General features: G+C 40.7%; 1 protein-coding gene across 6 annotated transcripts in view; it reads left to right on the top strand.

Annotated features, from left to right (window-relative positions):
• Positions 1 to 20,786, top strand: part of ppm1ba (protein phosphatase, Mg2+/Mn2+ dependent, 1Ba) — a 139,161-nt gene that overhangs the window by 54,175 nt on the left and 64,200 nt on the right. For 5 of the 6 annotated variants that reach the window (XR_013578714.1, XM_078557192.1, XM_078557193.1 and 2 more), the window contains exon 2: positions 11,486 to 12,342. Coding sequence is in view for 5 of the 6 variants with exons in the window: in XM_078557192.1 (XP_078413318.1) it covers positions 11,497 to 12,342 (846 nt within the window). In the remaining variant the exon portion in view is untranslated. The remainder of the gene's footprint in view (positions 1 to 11,485; positions 12,343 to 20,786) is intronic. The other variant, XM_078557191.1, reaches the window with a different exon arrangement.

Genomic DNA, 20,786 nt, shown 5'->3' with positions numbered 1-20,786 from the left:
TTTCAAGCTCACAGTTCCTCTTTCTTTTGTCTTTATTTCATTCTTAAACTCATCAAATTCTCATGTCCTGTCCTTTTTATTGTTTATGTACTTTGTTTTATGCCTTTTCCTTTAGATTCAATTTTATCCTTGTCTGAAATATATTTCTCCAGAACTCTTTCAGTCTTTCCTTTAATATTGCTCATTTCTTCTTATTTTCGTGAAAATTTTTTTCCAGTTTATTTGGCTGCAATCTCAATCCTTCATAGCTTTTCTTGCAGTCTGTTACTTTGGTCTTTATCACCTGTATCTATTTCAATTGCTACCTTAAGAACATAAGAACTTAAGAAATAGGAACAAGAGTAGACCATTCGGCCCCTCGAGCCTGCCCCATAATTCAGTAAGATCATGGCTGATCTTCATGTGTTTTGTTTTCCACATTCCCATCTAACCCTTAAACTTTATATGATATTATGATCATCACTCCCTAGATGTACTCCCATGCTTGCTTCCCTTTATCTGCTCTGGCCCATTTCTTATTACTGGATCTTGCAGAGCTCCTCCCATTGGCCTTCTTGCATTTTGGGTCAGAAAACAGTCTTGTACAGAATGTAAAAACTCTACCCCTTTTTCATTTTTCACTCCTCTGGCAATTTTTTGGGAGTTTAGGATTATAGATTTTTCATTGTTTCATAGAGTTGCTTACAAAGTTCTCCATCCATTTTCTTTTCACTGTTTGGTCTGTAGTGTACCCCTAATAGTGTGAGTGCTCCCATTGTGTTCTTTATCTCCATTTGAGGATCTCAGTGGATTCTGTTGCAATCTCTGTTAGCTATGTCCTTGCTATTGCCATTACACCATCAGACCATTGCGTCTGATTTACACGGTTACTTCACATTACTCCTTCCTTCCTTGACTTTTCTAGCCTACTTTGTAGCTTGCTGTACTTAACTGCAAATGCTATCCTGTCTGTTGCCCTGTTTCCTCACCTCTAATTACTGTACCCAGCTTCCCCATTTAGTTTGCTGGTGCTCTATATATCACTACATGGGCAATTTATTGCCTTTATTTTATTTATTTTTCATTACGCCAGCTGTATTTTTAACAGATATATTTGAATTGACAATTATGTGTTTAGAAGTCTAATCTGTATTTTGTAACTAATTTGTAATACAGAACTGCGTAATGTAGCTGTAAATGTTACAGATTGTTGTAAATTGGTGATGAAGAGGCTAATAAATATATTTTACATTTAAAGAAAATGTAATAAGGGAAAATACTTATCACAGAGTGCAGAAGAGGCCCATCTCACCAACACGTGAGAAACACCTGACCTACCTATCTAATCCCATTTACCAGCACTTGGGCCCATAGCCTTGAATGTTATGACATGCCAAGTGCTCATCCAGGTACTTTTTAAAGGATGTGAGGCAACCCGCCTCCACCACCCTCCCAGGCAGTGCATTCCAGGCCGTCACCACCCTCTGGGTAAAAAAGTTTTTCCTCACATCCTCCCTGAACCTCCTGCCCCTCACTTTGTACTTGTGTCCCCTCGTGACTGACCCTTCAACTAAGGGGAACAGCTGCTCCCTATCCACCCCGTCCATGTCCCTCATAACCTTGTACACCTCGATCAGGTCACCCCTCAGTCTTCTCTGCTCCAACGAAAACAACCCAAGTCTATCCACCCTCTCTTCATAATTTAAATTTTTCATCCCAGACAGCATCCTGGTGAATCTCCTCTGCACCCTCTCCCAGTGCAATCACATCCTTCCTATAATGTGGCGACCAGAACTGCACACAGTACTCCAGCTGTGGCCTCACCAAGGTTCTATACAACTCCAACATGACCTCTCTACTTTTGTAATCTATGCCTCGATTGATAAAGGCAAGTGTCCCATATGCCTTTTTCACCACCCCCCTAATGTGCCCCTCCACCTTCAGAGATCCATGGACACACACGCCAAGGTCCCTTTGTTCCTCAGAACTTCCTAGTGACATGCCGTTCATTGAATATTTCCTTGTCAAATTACTCCTTCTGTATCACTTCACACTTTTTTCAGGGTTAAGTTCCATCTGCCACATGTCTGCCCATTCGACCATCCTGTCTATAACTTTCTGTAGCCCAAGACACTCAACTTCACTGTTAACCACCCGGCCATTCTTTGTGTCATCCGCAAACTTACTAATCCTACCCCCCACATAGTCATCTATGTTGTTTATATAAATGATGAATAATAGGGGACCCAGCACAGATCCCTGTGGTATGCCACTGGACACTGGCTTCCAGTCAATAAAGCATCCTTCTGTCATCACCCTCTGTCTCCTACAACTAAGCCAATTTTGAATCCACCTTATCAAATTACCCTGTATCCCATGTGCATTTGCTTTCTTTATAAGTCTCCCATGTGGGACCTTGTCAAAGGCTTTGCTGAAATCCATATAAACTACACCAACTGCACTACCCTCATCTACACACCTGGACACCACCTCAAAAAATTCAATCAAATTTGTTAGGCATGACCTCCCTCTGACAAAGCCATGCTGACTATCCCTGATCAAACCTTGCCTCTCCAAGTGGAGATAGATTCTCTCCTTCCGAATTTTCTCCAATAGTTTCCCTACTACTGACGTGAGACTCACTGGTCTGTAGTTCCCTGGCTTATCTCTGCAACCCTTCTTAAATAGCGGAACCACATTAGCTGTTCTCCAGTCCTCAGGCATCTCCCCCGTGGCCAGAGAGAAATTAAAAATTTGGGTCAGAGCCCCTGTGATCTCCTCCCTTGCCTCCCTCAGCAGTCTGGGACACTAAATCATCCAGACCTAGAGATTTGTCCACTTTTAAGCCTGCCAACACCTCCAATACCTTGTCACTCCCTATATCAATTTGCTCAAGAACCTCGCAGTCTCTCCCTGAGTTCGATACCTTCATCTTCATTCTCTTGGGTGAAGACAGATGTGAAGTATTCGTTCAACATTCTAGCGATGTCCCCTGGTTCCATCCATAGATTGCCCTTGGTCCCTAATGGGCCCTACTCTTTCCTTGGTTATCCTCTTCCCATTGATATACTTATAGAATATCTTGGGATTTTCCCTACTTTTACTAGCCAGAACTTTCTCATATCCCCTCTTTGCTCTCCTAATTGCTTTCTTAAGCTCCACCCTGCACTTTCTGTACTCCACTAATGCCTCTGCTGATTTGTTCCCCTTGTACCTGCTATAAAAGCCTCTCTTTTCCTTCTCATCGTATCCTGAATGTCTCTTGTCCTCCATGGTTCTCTGGGCTTGTTACACCTTCCTATCACCTTAGAGGGAACATGTTGACCCTATACCCTCCTCATTTCCTTTCTGAATGCCCCCCACTGCTCCTCTGTAGATTTCCCCACAAATAGCTGTTCCCAGTCTACCTTGGCCAGATTCTGCCTTATTTTACTAAAATCCACTCTCCCCCAATCCAAAACATTTTTTTGCAACTTGTCTATTTCTTTTTCCATAACAAGCTTAAATTGCACCAAGTTGTGGTCGCTATCACTAAAATGCTCCCCCACCACCACTTCAGCCACCTCTCCGGCTTCATTCCCCAAAATTAGGTCCAGCACTGCACCATCCCTTGTTGGACCCTCTACATATTGACCTAAAAAGTTCTCCTGTACACATTTAAAGAAATCCACTCCATCCAAGCCCTTAACACTATGTCTATCCCAATTAATGTTGGGGAAAGTTGAAATCACCTAATATAATTACCCTATTGTTATTGTTTTTACACACCTTTGCAAATTGTGCACATATTTGCTCCTCAATTTCCCGCTGACTATCTGCGGGTCTATAATAAACACCTAACAATGTGGCTGCCCCTTTTTATTCCTAAACTCTACCCACAAAGCTTCATTCAATGCCCCCTCCAAGATCTCTCCTTACTGTAGTAACTGACTCCTTAACTAATAATGCAATGCTGCCTCCTCTTTCCCCCTCCTCTGTCTCGCCTGAAGATTCTATATCCCGGAATGTTGAGCTGCCAATCCTGCCTCTCCCTCAACCACGTTTCAGTGATGGCTACTATATCACAATTCCACATGTCAATCCTCACCCTTAAGCCATCTGTTTTACTTGTAATACTCCTGGCATTAAAGTAGAGGCCATCCAGACTTGCCTTACTCCCTTGAAACTCAATGCAGCTGCGCTCCCTCTGACTTGATTGTTTTACTGTATTATGATGTGTCCCTATTCTGCTAACATTCTATGTCCCCTCCCCCTGCCGAATTTAGTTTAAACTTCTCCCAACAGCACTAGCAAACCCACCCGCAAGGATGTTAGTCCCGCTCTGGTTCAGATGTAGACCGTCCCGCTTGTACAGGTCCCACCTTCCCCAGAAATGGTCCCAGTGACCCAGGAATCTAAAGCCCTCCCTCCTGCACCAACTCTTAAGCCACATGTTCATCTGCGCTATTCTCCTATTCCTGAGCTCGCTAGCACGTGGCACGGGGAGTAATCCAGCGATTCCAACCCGAGAGGTCTTGCTTTTTAGTCTACTGCCTAACTCCCTGAATTCTTGATGCAAGACCTCATCCTTCTTTCTACCTGTCATTGGTACCAACATGTACCATGACCTCTGCCTTATCACCCTCCCCCTTCAGGATGCCCTGCAGCTGTTCAGTGACATCCCGGACCCTGGCACCAGGGAGGCAACACACCATTCTGAAGTCACGTTGACGGCCACAGTAGCGCCTTATCCAGTACCTTTTTAATTGGGATAACTTCTGACAAATTTTCAGCTATTTAAAAAATTGTTAGGGTAAAAATTTAAAAAACTATGCTTTTTACAGGTCAAGAGAAATGAAATATTGAAACTTTGTAATTTCGTAAGTATATAAATGCCTCGAAAGAACATACACTCGATTCATATATTTGTAGTAGAACTGGGCCGAAATTTACTGAATCAATTGCATCTTTTTCTTTTAACATTAAGGCAATAGTGTAGAAATGTTAATTATATTCAAAGATATGTTTAAAATACATTCTGTTCGATCTTTACCAAAAACATTGTAATCTGACTCTGGAGTATAAATAGCAAAAGGACTTCAAAAATTTTAGTGTGCATTTGGTGTTAGCAATGATGCTGCATAGTCTAAGTACTGCACTCTTCATCTTGCGCTGGCCTTGATTCCATACCATTAGCACACATACTCTGTCCTCTTTTTGCTGTTCAAGTATACGGTGCAAAACTGTAGTAATGATCAGCTTATAGATCAACGTTATGGATATATCGTGCATAGAGGAAAGTCAAATTAGTTGCTACACTGAATGGAATTCAAGAGATTGCATTTATCGTGAGAACATCATGCTAATGTTGAGTTTTGTGATCTGACAGTTGACAGAAGTCTCATGAGCATCTTCCCTGTTCAAGGAGTGATGCATTGACATTGTTCATATGATGTTTCAATCTTTTCTGTGGCTTTTTATTCACCACCTTTTGATTTGAAGTGCAAAAGACATTTGATACTTGGGGTGTCACATTGGCACTTCCCAGCCTCTGATGGGGAAAGAGGGCAATTGGAAATGGAGAGGCCAAGAGCAAGTCCCCAAGTAGCTGAAGGTACTTGGGTCTTATGGGTCACAAAAGATAGCGTAATTGGCAAAACTGCTGATTCAGCAACCTTTTTCTTTGTCAAGCCACATTCATTTTGTTGAAAGAATATTCATCTTGGTAACTTGTCAGGTGCTAGGACCATGGTGAAATGGCAGCAACCAAGTGGGAAATGATGACCTCAGCCCTGCTTAAAGTCTGTCCCTTTCCTGTGCCCGTATCAGTTGTTAAGGTTTGAGTGTGTTACTTCAACCCCAAAGTGACAGTGGACAAAAGTGTGACCAAGGAAACTGGGTGTGGTGGCGGGGTTGGAATGGATGAGAAATTGGGCTGGTGAAGAAAATGTAACCGTGAGGGATGGTGGGATGGGGTTGCGTTTGAAGTAAAGTGCTTCATTTTTATTATTTTCAAGTATTAAATTCAATATTAACTTGTAAGTGTAAGGATATGTCCAAGCAAACAGTAATGCCCTCAGTAGTTCCTCCTGGTGACCCAATAATTCACAAGGGACAAGGTTCCAAAAATAGTAATAGCTAGTCTATAGAGGATACTGCTTGCAGTTTTTTGAAGTCAATTGTTTTCACTCGCCCATCTACAGTTATTTTTAAAATTGTCTTTCTCATTATTTTCTATTTAAATGAATAATAAAATGGTATTATAATACTGCCATGCTACAACAGTTTACTCAGGAATAAAGCATCATAAGAATCATAAGTCAGGGGTCCTCTTCACTAACATAGAGCTTGGAGTAAAAATGCAAATCGGGTATGAATTTGAGAGGATGCCTCTGATTTGAAGTATAATCATGGATGTGGTCCTGCATTTGAACATTGTGGTACATGATAGTTGGGTGTGGCTTCAGATGTACGGTTCTCAACTCCCAAGTACCTTGAGTGTACTGTCAAGTAGTCACTGCATCTTTAACCTGTTCTCTCATGGAAAGTGGGCAACTTGTCTCCTGCCTGTTGCTTCTCCACATGTTTTGATGAATTGCTACAGTTCACTAATTGTTTGCTGTTCTTCTTGTGGCAGAAGGAAGGTGGTGTTGGGAAAAATAGACTTTGATTTTTAAAGTTCCTTTTGCATCCTCAGGATGACCCAGAGTGTTTCAAAACCACCAAAGTACTTTTGAAGTGACTTTGTAAATAGCAAAGTCCACAACAGCACATGTGGGATAGCATTTATCCCTCACTGGGAAATCCCCCTACCTCTACCTCTTTGAATAGCGCCCTGGGATTTTTTATGTTTACCTGAACAGGCAGATGGATCTTCGATTTAACATCTCATTTAGTCTTGTTCATGCTGCGCTGTATCACCAGCCTAGACTTCCTGCTCAAGCTCTAGGGAGTGACTGTAGAAGGAGTTGAACAATTATATTTCAAAAAGAAAAAATTAAATTTGGCAATATAAAGTATACTTAAATAGTTTTTTGGTTTTAAATATGCTAAGTTCTGGAACTGGATCATAATGTTAAAGTGCTAGAAGTAACTTGGCGGCTGGCAGTACAGTACTGGATTATGGATGTCGAAGGACCATTTCAAGCTTCCTGTGAGGTTACATCATCACCCTTTTAATAGGTGCTCTACTACTATTTTAGTGGCGAAGAATGGAGAAGGCTATCCTCCTGCAGGTGTGGTATATAAATTGAGTTGCTTGGTTCAAAATCATTTAATGAAAAAAAAGTTTTATAAATCAGTCTCTCAAAACTCTCCCATCAGTCATGAATACTGGCCCCTATACCCCAAATTTTGTAACTTTCTCTACTGTTGTGTTTGAGAAAGGTCATAAGTACAGTGACTTTCACTGACCAGCTGAAATACCTATTTTTTCAAATAAGTTAGTCTCTATTTCATAAAACAAATAAACACCAGCAGTGACCGAGTCGAGGAGGTCGCACTTCAGCTTCTTAAAAATCTTTCAAAATTATTTAAATACTAAGTCATTTGAGATGTTACTTACTGGGGTTTGAATCTAATGTGGTACTGGTTCATGTTATATTTGCATTAGTGAGAGAAATGAAAAAAAGAATTGTCCATTACTATTGTAGATCGATGAATTTCACAATGAATTGTCCTTTTAAAATGTTTATAATTTAATAATGCAATATTTTGTGTTAAACCAATACCTCACGATGACTTTTCAACCAATTACTGTTTACAGTCCAACACTCGTAATACGACATTGGTGGAAGTGATATAACACATTTCCCAATTCACTCAGATCATATTGTATTTTGAGACAAATTTGTGCTGAAGTGCTGTGACTAAAATTGTTGAGAAATGATAACACAGTACTGCTGTGAGCAGGTTAGTCTTTTGGGACTGACACTTAGTCCTTGACTTGGTATGTTTTATTGGAAACTAAAGAGGATGCCCGCCAGGTTTCCTTGTCTACGCTGAAAGGTGGAAGATGGCGCACTGTTATACTCCAGGTCAAATTAATGGGTTACTATTTACTGATGAGACATTATACAGAATTAGTAAATTAAAAAATGAATAATTGATAATTGGGCATGCATTGGTAACAGTCATTTGCATGTTACATGCACGTCTATTTTAATCTTTTTTGTGTGTGCTTTTTCCCAAATGATACTCCACATGCATTGTTGCTAGCATCGTTCTGTTCCTGCCTCTTCCCCCTTTCAACGTTAGTCTCCTGCTGACTGGTTATTTCAGACCTTCCTATTTCTTTTCCTCCTGCTTTCTGGCAATGTGCCTCTATCTTGCCTGTTCCAATTTAAATAATTTTTCCCTTGCTTTGCCTTACCTGATATTTCATTGCTTGCCCCTTTTATTCTAAAAGAGTACACCTAAAGTACAGCTACCTAGGTGATGGCAGTATCTTGCGGAAGGAGCTCTCCTTTATGCACAAGCATGGGATGTCAGCGATTTCTCTTACTGTCTAGTCCATTAAAGGAAACTTTACTTTGCCCTCAACTAATGTTCTTAGATGCTTTGTTGGATTGTGACTTGAAGTGGAAAACATGGGTGCATGTATTTCTCTTTAATGAACTTGAGGAATGTTATGCCAATTATATTGTGCATCTGTTGCCCTAGCTTAGGCGAACAAGCAAGGATTAACACTATCTTTTCCCACCACTACCCAAGATAATTTCAGATTGTTACAATGTCATTTCAGAAGTTTCATTTGGTTTGATATTGGAAATAACAGGGCACTGTTCCTTTCTGGTATTTATGGAGTCCAGAAAATTCTAAGGAAATTGAGATGTGAGCAATAAGCATTGCTATGGTGTAGCCCAGCTGGACAGCTGATATCTTAAATGCTTAGTTAATTTTAAGTTGAGGTTCTACACTGAGTATTGCAGCAGATACATATGTATGCACATTCCTTTTTTCTTGAGCCCTTACATGCTGACAGGATGTACAACTTGATCCATGGTTCAAAGGTGTGTACACAAATAGCCGAGGTAAGATTGAAGTGACTGATTTTCTCTGGAGAAATGGCTGGCCACCTCTCCACTGGGCTAATTTGTGTTTTGAGGATTTGGCTCCTCTTTGGGCTTGCCAGGATAAACAGCACTTGAGGCAGATTATTGTTTTCAGACCCATGTTAGTTTAGAACCCAGGGGCATTTGAGACCTCTTTTTCCTCATCTCTGCCTTCATGTTTATATGCGTGTGTGTACCTTGGGTTCTGTTTTTGCACATGTCTGTGTGTTTTGTCCCAGTGCATTTGTTTGTGTGTGTTGTGCTATCTTGCCCCTCCTTCTGTCACTCCTCATTCTCTACTTATTGTGATAATTGTCAGTAGAAACAATGGCAATATTATTTCATTTGTTTGTCATTCAGATTGATTAAATTATCACAATTTTGTATATTTTGTACAATCCACATTCTGTTTTTCCTGAATTAGGTAAATGACCACCGCTGTTTAGTGGTAAAGTTATTTTTACATACCCCATATTGTACATGGGAATTGTTCTTCCACTGTGCACAGGAGTCATGAAGCATAGAAATCAATGTTTTAGATTTAGTAAAATTATTAATATTCCAGTAACATTTTTTAAACAAATATCCAGCATTTGGGAGCTGATGTTTTCCACTATTGATATTCTACCTTTAACCTGGTCCAGCTTTTTTATTATTCATGGGATGTGGGTGTCGCTGGCTAGGCCAACATTTATTGCCCATCCCTAATTGTCCTTGAGAAGGAGGTGATGAGCTGTCGCCTTGAGCTGCTACAGTCCCTGTAGCGTAGGTACACCCACAGTGCTGTTAGGGAGGGAGTTCCAGGACAGTGAAGGGAAGGCGATATAGTTCCAAGTCAGGAAGGTGTGTGGTTTGGAGGGGAACTTGCAGGGGTTGGTGTTCCCATGCATCGGCTGTCCTTACCGTTCTGGATGGTAGTGGTCGTGGGTTTGGAAGGTGCTGTCTAGAAGCCTTGGTGAGTTCCTGCAGTGCCTCTTGTAGTTGGTGTACACTGCTGCTGCTGTGCGTCGGTGGTAGAGGATGTTTGTGGGTGGGGTGCCCATCAAATGGGCTGCTTTGTCCTGGACGGCGTCAAGTTTCTTGAGTGTTGTTGGAGCTGCATTCATCTAGGCAAGTGGGGAGTATTCCATCACACTCCTGATTTGTGCCTTGTAGATGGTGGACAGGCTTTGGGGATTCAGGAGGTGAGTTACTCGCCATGGGATTCCTAGTCTCTGACCTATTCTTGTAGTCACAGTATTTATATGACTAGTCCAGTTCAGTTTCTAGTCAATGGTAACCACCAATAATAATCACAATTATGGTCTTGTCTTACATGATTATACTGTCACCTAAAATCAGTTTAGGTCATTCCTGAGCAAAGATCTGTTTTTGCTTAGGGTAAAAAATATCCTTCCCCTTGTTAGTTATGCTTATACTTCTGGAGTAGTGGTTTACAAGGTGCCAGGTATATGATGGACCTATGAGTTATGAACCTTGTGTCAGTTTATTCCTGTAAATCCAACTCATATAGTAATAAATTAGAGGACGTTTTACACCAAAAATTTGAAGTTTAAATGTATTGCACAATATGAAAATCTGACCACCTTTACACGACTAAAGGGGAGAAGAGGAACATTTTTTCATTTGCTTGCTTTAGTTTTAAAGCATATCAAGAGAATTTTGTAAGATAATATATGATTTTCTTTTTGTTGGCTCTTGACAGTAAGCGTTTTGTTCATATTGTGCAGCACTGGTAGTTATTTTAATGGTAGATGATAATAGTTTAGAAATTCCTACTTTATAGTATATATTTAATGGAACTCTTTCTGTGTGCACTAAGAATTTGTGAACAATGTGTGCGATCTTTTACATGTGGGCCTGATAAGGTATGTCCAAAAGGAGACTAGGAATGTTATTTATTGTAGTTCTGATGAGAATGCAGGTGGAGACCCCATAACATCAACTGGCTTTGCAGAATTAAGTCAAAAGAATTCCTGAAGGGAAAGTACTGTTTAACCCATTAAAGCTCAATCTATGCTAATACTGTACTTGTGCAACTTAAGTTTTTCAGGCAGTGATATCAAAATATTTAATCTTGCTCTTTTTCACTTCTTGACATAAAATCAGAGTGTGGTATTTAAAATAGTGTGTGAAAATTAAATGCTCTTTACAAGAATAATGTTCTGTATTTAATAACGATTATGGGTGGTTGGTAGCTTGCAAGGTTAGTATGTCTTGCTGTTTGCATTTGCATGAACCTCAGAAATATTTCATTTGCAAACAATGCTGATTTTTCCTCTGGAAATTAGGCGAGAGCATTGGATCTTGTTTGTCATGGAAGAGATTTTCTATTCTATGGTAGAGAATAATGCAAAGTTAACATAAATGTATTTTACCCTTTGGGTTTGTGCTGTATTTTCCCACTGAAAGTTTGTTCATGATTTTGATGTTCCATATAATTTGTTACCTGTGTGTCTCTTGTTTTCTTTCAGGAAAGTGAAAAATGGGTGCATTTTTGGATAAACCAAAAACAGAGAAACATAATGCACATGGTGCAGGGAATGACTTGCGTTATGGCCTTAGCAGCATGCAGGGTTGGAGAGTGGAGATGGAAGATGCTCACACAGCTATTGTTGGCATTCCTCAAGGCTTGGACACATGGTCCTTCTTCGCAGTGTATGATGGTCATGCAGGCTCTCGTGTGGCAAACTACTGCTCAAAGCACTTACTTGAACACATAACAAGTAACGAAGACTTCAGAGGCACAAATGTGCCTGGGTATCCCATTGAACCTACCATAGAACATGTCAAGAGTGGTATCAGAACTGGATTTTTGAAAATTGATGAGTACATGCGTAATTTTTCAGAGCTGAGAAATGGCATGGACAGGAGTGGGTCAACAGCTGTAGCAGTCATGATCTCCCCAGAGCACACATACTTTATCAACTGTGGCGATTCAAGAGCTGTTCTGTACAGAAATGCACAACTTTGCTTTTCAACACAGGATCATAAGCCTTGCAACCCAAGGGAGAAAGAGCGAATCCAGAATGCAGGGGGCAGTGTAATGATACAGCGAGTTAATGGATCACTAGCTGTGTCACGAGCACTGGGGGACTATGATTACAAGTGTGTCGATGGGAAGGGGCCTACAGAGCAACTGGTGTCTCCAGAGCCTGAAGTGTATGAGATTCTTAGAGCAGAAGAAGATGAGTTTATTATACTGGCATGTGATGGCATTTGGGATGTGATGTCCAATGAGGAGCTCTGTGAGTTCGCTAGATCTAGACTAGAGATAACGGATGACCTTGAAAAAGTCTGCAACTGGGTGGTGGACACCTGCTTACACAAGGTAGTTAATATATGTATTTTGTTATGGATTGTTTTGAGTTAACCAAACTTGAGTTAATGTGATATGGATTGGATTTTAATGCACAATTGAATTATTGATTTCAGCCTTTGAAAGAAAGTGGACTCAACATGAACTTCTCTAATGTGCATTGTGTCATTGCTAAGTATTTGTGAAACAAACACCAAGTATATTCAATGTTTTACGATTAACCCATTATGATCTTTCATATTGAAACGCCTGGTTTTGTTTATGATTAGCATTTGTATGCAATATATATCAGGCTCTTTAACTGCAGAACAATGTAAAGTGGGTAGGTTGCTAGATTTGCACATGTAATATATTGATTGGACTTTTAAAAAATTCTTAGCTGATCTATTCTTAGGACACAAAGTAGAGGCTATTCATTTCTCCACAATGTTAGAGAAAACTAGAGGCTGATTACATCTGCATTTATGCCCTTTGCAAAGCACCCAGCATGCTTTTGTCAGAAGCCTGGGAGCAGTTACCTATTTATTCAGAAGAGGAAGGATAAGCTTAATATCCTAACTTTATAGCAAATGTTATCCAGTAACATGCGTTCAGTACTTTGAAATCAACTATTAGTATGAGAACTCCTTAGTAGCTCATGGATAAAGATTCCAACTCATGTACAGCACAGTTGGACTAGGTAGGAAAAAATCAGCCAGAATACTTGGTAATACAGAACTTGCGTATTTCTGAAAAAAGAGACATGCTGTCTAAGCTTTTTGTCTTGCACTCATCGGGATAGATCACAAGATTACCAACAGTAAAGGCAACAACAGTTTATACTGCAAGCTACAGCAAATAATAATGACCAGATGATCTGTTATAATTATGTTGATTTGAGGGATAATTGTTGGCCAGGATACCAGGGATGACTTTTCTTTGAAATAGTGCCATTGCACCTTTTACTCGATAGAGCAGCCAGGTTAATGTCTCATCTGAAAGATGGATCTCCAACTGTGCCAGCACTCTCTTAGTACTATGCTGGAGTGCCAACTTAGATTTTTGTGCTCAATTCTCTGGATTGGAATTTTTAATCCACAATCTTCTGACTCAGAGGTGTGAGTGCTACCAGCTGAGTAGATTGCTACAACCCATCCGTTGCTGTACCTACTCTGGCATTGTTTGAAATTGATACAAATGTCAATGGTGGAGAAATGTTCCATAGGTCATCTTTCACCTGAAGCACAAGAATGTCCCTCCAAATATTTTCTACATTGTTTTGATACAAACGGAGATGTTTGTATTTGTTTAGATTAAAGCTACATCAGCATGAGTGCAGTTTGAACTGGAAGATGATTGTAAGTCAAGTACAACAACATAGAAACACCTGTTTTATAACCCAAATATTCCATTGCACTAAAGATACACAGATAACATTTAATAGAGCATTTTCTTCACTTTAACTTTAAACTAAAAATGGAGACAAGGACCACAAACTAAGTGTAACTTTGAACTTGCTGGGTGCTTTTCTGACTTGTTCTTCATCTTGCCTGAATCAGGCATTTCTTTCACAGAGGAAGTCTTAAGAAGGGAAGATGATTACATACTTTCCCACTTCATCACAAAGCTAGAGACCAGAGAGAGCTGAAATTATAATTAATTGAAAATGAAACTTCATTTATTCAAGTAGCATTTGCTGTATTGTACCGCAGGGAGAGATCTACTTCATAGCAGCTGTTTCAAATTTCTAAAATCTTTCCTGCAAGACCAGGTGAACTTGGTCATTTTTAGCAACTATGTCATTTCTTCAACTCCTGTGCTGTTTTGGCTCAGTGCAGTCTTTCCATGTGATTGTTTGAATCAAGATGCTGCAGATGACCTGCAAATATGAGACACTCCAATTAATTGTTGGTTAGGTTGTTCTGTTCAAGGTGTGCTAGAGGTCTTATTCAAACAGCCAGGATGCAAAACACTTCATTTTGGGTTTGCTGTTTTTATCCGATACTTGACTGCATGAATGGGTCTAATACCACTGGAAAATTGGTGCGTTTAAGGCTGCAGCTTAGGAGACTGCTCGAAAGGTATTGAATTCTTTATGGGGTATGTGGAACATTCCTTGTTCCAGTCCTACTCCGGCCCCCTCCCACAACTCTTTCTCCGGTACATAGATGATTACTTCACTGCTGCTTCATGCTCTCGTCGGGACCTGGAAAAATTTATTAATTTTGCTTCCAATCTCCACCTCTCCATCATTTTCACATGGTCCATCTCTGACACTTCCCTTCCCTTCCTTGACACCTCTGTCTCAATTTCTGGTGATAGACTGTCCACCAATATCCATTACAAGCCTACCGACTCCCACAGCTATCTCGACTACAGCTCCTCACACCCCGCTTCCTGTAAGGACTCCATCCCATTCTCTCAGTTCCTTCGCCTCCATCGCATCTGTTCTGATGATGCTACCTTCAAAAACAGTTCCTCTGACATGTCCTCTTTCTTCCTTAACCGAGGTTTCCACCCACGGTCGTTGACAGGTACCTCAACCGTGTCCGGCCCATCTCCCACGCAATCGCCCTCACGCTTTCTCCTCCCTCCCAGAAACATGATAGGGTCCCCCTTGTCCTCACTTATCACCCCACCAGCCTCCGCATTCAAAGGATCATCCTCCGCCATTTCCGCCAACTTCAGCATGATGCCTCCACCAAACACATCTTCCCTTCACCCCCCCCGGCGGCATTCCGTAGGGATCGTTCCCTCCGGGACACCCTGGTCCACTCCTCCATCACCCCCTACTCCTCAACCCCCACCTATGATACCTCCCCATGCCCACGCAAAAGATGCAACACCTGCCCCTTCACTTCCTCTCTCCTCACCGTCCAAGGGCCCAAACACTCCTTTCAAGTGAAGCAGCATTTCACTTGCATTTCCCCTAACTTAGTCTACTGCATTCGTTGCTCCCAATGCGGTGTCCTCTACATTGGAGAGACCAAACGTAAACTGGGCGACCGCTTTGCAGAACACCTGCGGTCTGTCCACAAGAAAGACCCAAACCTCCCTGTCGCTTGCCATTTTAACACTCCACCCTGCTCTCTGCCCACATGTCTGTCCTTGGCTTGCTGCATTGTTCCAGTGAAGCCCAACGCAAACTGGAGGTTCAGCACCTCATCTTCCGACTAGGCACTTTACAGCCTTCCAGACTGAATATTGAATTCAACAACTTTAGATCTTGAACCCCCTCCTCTATCCCCACCCCCTTTCCGTTTCTTCCCCCTCCCTTTTGTTTTTTCCAATAATTTATATAGATTTTTCTTTTCCCACCTATTTCCATTATTTTTAAATCTATACCTTTAATGCCCTGTTAGTCTTTCCACCCCACCCCCACTAGAGCTGTACCTTGAGTGTCCTGCCATCCATTCTTAATTAGCACATTCGTTTAGATAATATCACCACCTTCAACACCTCTTTGTTCCTTTGTCTGTGACATCTTTTGATTATCTGCTCCTATCACTGCTCGCTTGTCCCTACAACCACCGCACCCCCCCACCCCAACCCCCCACCTTAAACCAGCTGATGTTTCACCCCTCTCCTAATATTACTCAGTTCTGATGAAGGGTCATGAGGACTCGAAACGTCAACTCTTTTCTTCTCCACCGATGCTGCCAGACCTGCTGAGTTTTTCCAGGTAATTCTGTTTTTGTTTTGAATTCTCTTTTCCTAAGGAAAAATACATAATTGATGAGTAGGAAAACTCCTGGGACCACTACACATTTGAAAGGATAGATAAGAATTTCCAGCCCTGGAGACTGGGGGCTCTACTAGTCTCCAAGCTGCATTCTTTATACTTTAAATCTGCAGTGATTTGTGCCTGATGAGTGGGAATCAGGTTTGAATATTTAGTAGAATGTGATATAATCAATAATAATTGGGTTTGAAATCAGACTGCAGAACCTCCATTATCTATTTTTCTGATATCTGCAAGATGTTTTGTGGAACAAAGCTTTTAATGAAATGTAGCCTCATTTCCTCCTTTTAAACATTGTGTAGATTGAAGCCATTGTTTTCAGTTCTCGCTCCAGTCTCTGTTCCCTCACTACTGACTCCCATCAATCTCCCTGGCACAGTCTGAGATTAAGCCATCTGTTTGCACCCTTGGTGTCACGCTTGATCCCAAGGTGAGCTTCCGACCTTGTATTCATGCCGTCACTAAAGCCGTCTATTTCTGCCTCTGTAACATTGTTCGACTTAGCAGCTCATCTGCTGCTGAATCCCTCATCCATGTCCTTGTTTCTTGACCATTCCAATGCACTCTACCCATTCTACCCTCTGTAAACTTGAGGTCATCCAAAACTCTGCTGCCTGTGTCTTAACAGCAGCAAGACCTGTTCCCCGAACAATGTAGTTTGCTGACTTGCTTGGCTCCTGGTCAAGCAGCATCTTGATTTTAAAATTCTCAACCTTGATTCCAAATCACTTCATGGCCAGGTCCCTCCCTATCTTTATAGTCTCCTCCAACCCTGCAGCCCTCCAAGATATCTGCGCTCCTGTAATTCTGGCTTCTTGAGAGTTCCCAATTATAATTGCTCCATAATTGGTGGCCGTGCTTCCAGTTGCCTAGGCCCCAAACTATGGAATTCCACCCATGCATCCTTCTGCCTCTTGACCTTGCTTTCCTCCTTAAAACCTACCTCTTTGACCAAGATTTTGGTCACCTGACCGTATCTCCTTATTTGGCTCAGTGTCATATATGCTTTATAATGCTCCTGTGAAGTGCCTTGTGACGTTTCATTATCTTAAAAGATGGTATATAGATACAAGTTGTTGTTTTGTTGTTGCACAGTCCACAAACACCAAACTCCTCTTTGACACAGATTCACTTTGCAGCCCAAAGAACATTAAACTCAACTTTTTCAGCCCCATGCAGCTGTATGATTCATACAGGCCAAAATTTGGAGGCTCCAAGTATCAAGCTTACATCAGGAGCAATTTTTAAAGGGAGATGACTTAAAGAGCATTAGAGCTTTTTTAATTTTTATAAAAGAGTTTAGAATTCAAAATAAAGTTCCAGAATTTGTTTTTAAAAGGGCATTTACTGGGATTTGTTTGGGTGTTTGCATTGAGGGTAGATGGACAGTTTTCTTATGTTAAAAAATCCTGTGTGGATTGGAAGTTTTTGAGGTTTTGAGTGTGCTGGAGGCAAGGAATGGCGCTTGATGGGAGAGTTTACAGATATGTTCTTAATGGATGTGCTTTTGCCTTAGTGTGGGTTAAAATTGGGTAGGTAGGTTGTAGTTGCTGGGACTTCACATGGCTGAAAAAAAGCTGGCGCATGTAGAAGGCCAGGGTGCTACAAAATAATTTAATATTTTAGAAGGGTTCTAAGATGCCAATAATTGAAAAATAGTATACTCACATAGTGGTTCCTTTTTTTCATTCAAACAATGCTGATTATGAGGCAATATGATGGTGTTTAAAATTGAGAAGAGTGAGATAAGGCAGATAGAAGAAGACTGTTTCCAGCAGTTAACGAATCAAGAATGAGAGGCCATACATAGACGATTAAATAGAAGAGATTTAGAACAGAAGGCAGGAGAAATTCTTTGACATTGCGAGGCTGTTGGATTTGAGGTTTAGAATTTGAAGTGGAAACTATCGACATTCAAGAATTAGATTGGATAAGTGGATAAAGAAAAAGAGGTTGAATAGGTGGTTATAGGAGGTTAATGTGATTTAGAAGGGTTTTCACATGTGGAGGGTAAACACTGACATGGGTTGGTTGGGTTGAATGGCCTGTTTTCATGTTGTAACTTGCATGTTAAAAGACTCACTTGACCCCTTGCTTAGATTAGAATGGCTCAGAGAAGTTTGAGAAAGGAAAAAAAAAATTCTGTGGAGCCTCCCAGTGGCAGAAGCCTAAAACTACATATAAACACAAAGTTCTTGAAGTGTTCTAGCATTGCAGACTACTGAATTGATTGCAAAATCCTATTGCAACACGATATGGTCGGGGTTCCCCATGTAAGATCAAAATGCATAAGTGTTTATAGGTGATTTTTTTAATGTTTATCACAAAATCCTTGCTAAGTATCCTCAAAATATAGTTTATATAAACTGTAAAGGAAGCAGAAATGAGAAGCACGTATGCTCACTGATGTTTATGATTAGGATTTTTACGTTTTCATCACTTATTTTTGTGGTAACAGGTTTTTTTTAAAATTGAGTTTTCAAGCTATTATATGCGGTGTACATTCATATGGATATTTTTTTGAAGACTTTCTGAAATTGATACGTTCAGATATTTTATGAAGAAATGCTATGTTTAGATTTATATTCACGCATACATGTTGAGAATGTACATTTTTAATTATGGTTTACTCACTCTGCACAGTGCCTGCAGGAGGACTTTATTGCTCATCCAGGCATTTTAGGACATTGTGTTTGCATTGAAAATGATGAAGGCTAAGGCTGCTTGCATGGCACTGCGCTAGTTAGGCTTGCAGAGGGATCCCACATACTGATGGTTGTGTTAATTAGGGCTGGTTCTCAGCAAGGTTATTGGATGGATTGCTGCACCAAGGAGCTAGCTTGTGTTTGATTTTTTTTCAGAAGTACCACCAGTTTCAGCGTGTGGCCGATCATCACTTGATCAGATTGCTGTACGTTCTGCTTTTCTTTCATCCATATTTGTTGCTGAGACTGCACTCTCCATTCATGTGCTAGCCTACTCATTTTGGGAGGCCCATTCTCTCAATTGGGTAGGCCCAACAAGCACCAGCCTGGGTGCTTTTGAGGTTGAGATTGGTTAAACTCTGAGTGATTTCTTGCACTACTGTACAGAGTGGCTCGTACAACCAGAATATATGTGTGAGGGTGGCATTCTGGCCTTTAGCCATCTATATGGAGGGCTGCAAATATAAGAAAAAAGGACAGGGAAAGGCCAACAGGACCATTTAAGTTTGCCACTAATGTAACCTGGAAATACCATTAATTGCATTGCACCCCAGCTTTACACAGGCACACGGTCTCCTCAATGAAAGAAATCTTGGCCTAATTTAGAAAAACTGGCAAGATTCCCTCCCACCTCTTCAGGCTAGTTCCAGGAGACCAACATAATTGGCAGTGTGATCTCCAGTAACCACCTACTTTCCAGGATTCGATGTCTTGCAATTGAAGGAATTTCTGAAATTCCATCGAGAATGCTTCCAGCAAATTTGCGCACACTGCTGATTTATTCCATTGATCAACAACTTTCTACTGAAAGAGCTTTCTAATCCAACTCAAATGTTTTGCAATTTATTCCATTGTCCCTGGCCCTTCTTTACCTATCTAACTCATGGAATGAATCTATTCCCTTCATTAATTTTTAAAATTTCAATCTTATCCCTTCAAAGCCTCAGTTTTTCCAAGGTAATAAGTTCCAGCTCTTGAAGCCTATCCTGATAACTGAAGGCCCTTAGCCTAGGTATCAATCAACGCTACCTGGAGATCCCCCACAATATGGCAGTATTAAACTGGACAATTTATTCTGAATATGACTGGATCAAAGGTATTGTACTTGAACTTTTAATTATAAAATTTTAAATTTAATTATATATACTTTTTATTTAATTATCCTAGCTACGCATCCTCACCCCCATTCGCATTCAAACAACTTTATGATATTGATTGTAGATTGTCGATGACTCATTAGCTGTAATTGCTAAATTCTTCTATGGCTCAGCTGCCTTGAGTGCACAGCCCTGCATATTGCATTCATACTTGGAACCGCCTCTGCTCAAATGTTTGGTGCATTTGTTTCTCCCAAAATGTGTCTATCGGGCAGTAGGTGTATTTTTTATGGTGTCCGAATCTTCCTACAAGTTTTAAAAAAATTTAACTGGGCATGTTTATACTCCTATGTATCTACGTATATGCATAAACTTGCAGATTACATAGGATATACGACACAGAAACAGGCTGCTTGACCCAACCAGTCCATGCTGGTGTTTATGCTTGACTTGAGTCTCCACCCATCTTTCCTCATCTAAATCTATCACCGTAACCCTCTATTCCTTTCTCCCTGATGTGCTTAATTGTCCTTCTAATATCTTCATCCAAATATCAGTAAAGATGAAGATCAGTGGCCCCAGCACTGAACCCTAAAGGGCTGCATCATTGCTTGGCCTCAGGACAGCTGCTGCCATTAATTCTATACAGTGCAAAAACAACCAATTCTTTATCTCCCCTAAGACTTGCCTACCAATCCCACAAGATGCAACAAGGCATGGCAGCCAGGCTTTCATTAAGTACTAAATCCAAAATTTTTTGAAAGTTTAGACGCACAATCACTCAGGCTTTCCACAGATGCCAGGTTTGTAATCTCCAAGAAATCCAGTTAGATAGGGCTTCCTTTTCCAGAAACTCTGCTGAAGTTCTGCAACGACACCACCTTTTCAAGGTGTTCATATAATGCATCTCTAATAATCCCTTATAGCAATTTG

Source organism: Cetorhinus maximus, chromosome 14 (assembly GCF_964194155.1).
Source record: "Cetorhinus maximus chromosome 14, sCetMax3.hap1.1, whole genome shotgun sequence".
Taxonomy (NCBI): domain Eukaryota; kingdom Metazoa; phylum Chordata; class Chondrichthyes; order Lamniformes; family Cetorhinidae; genus Cetorhinus; species Cetorhinus maximus.
This window is presented reverse-complemented; position numbering and strand designations above follow the sequence as displayed.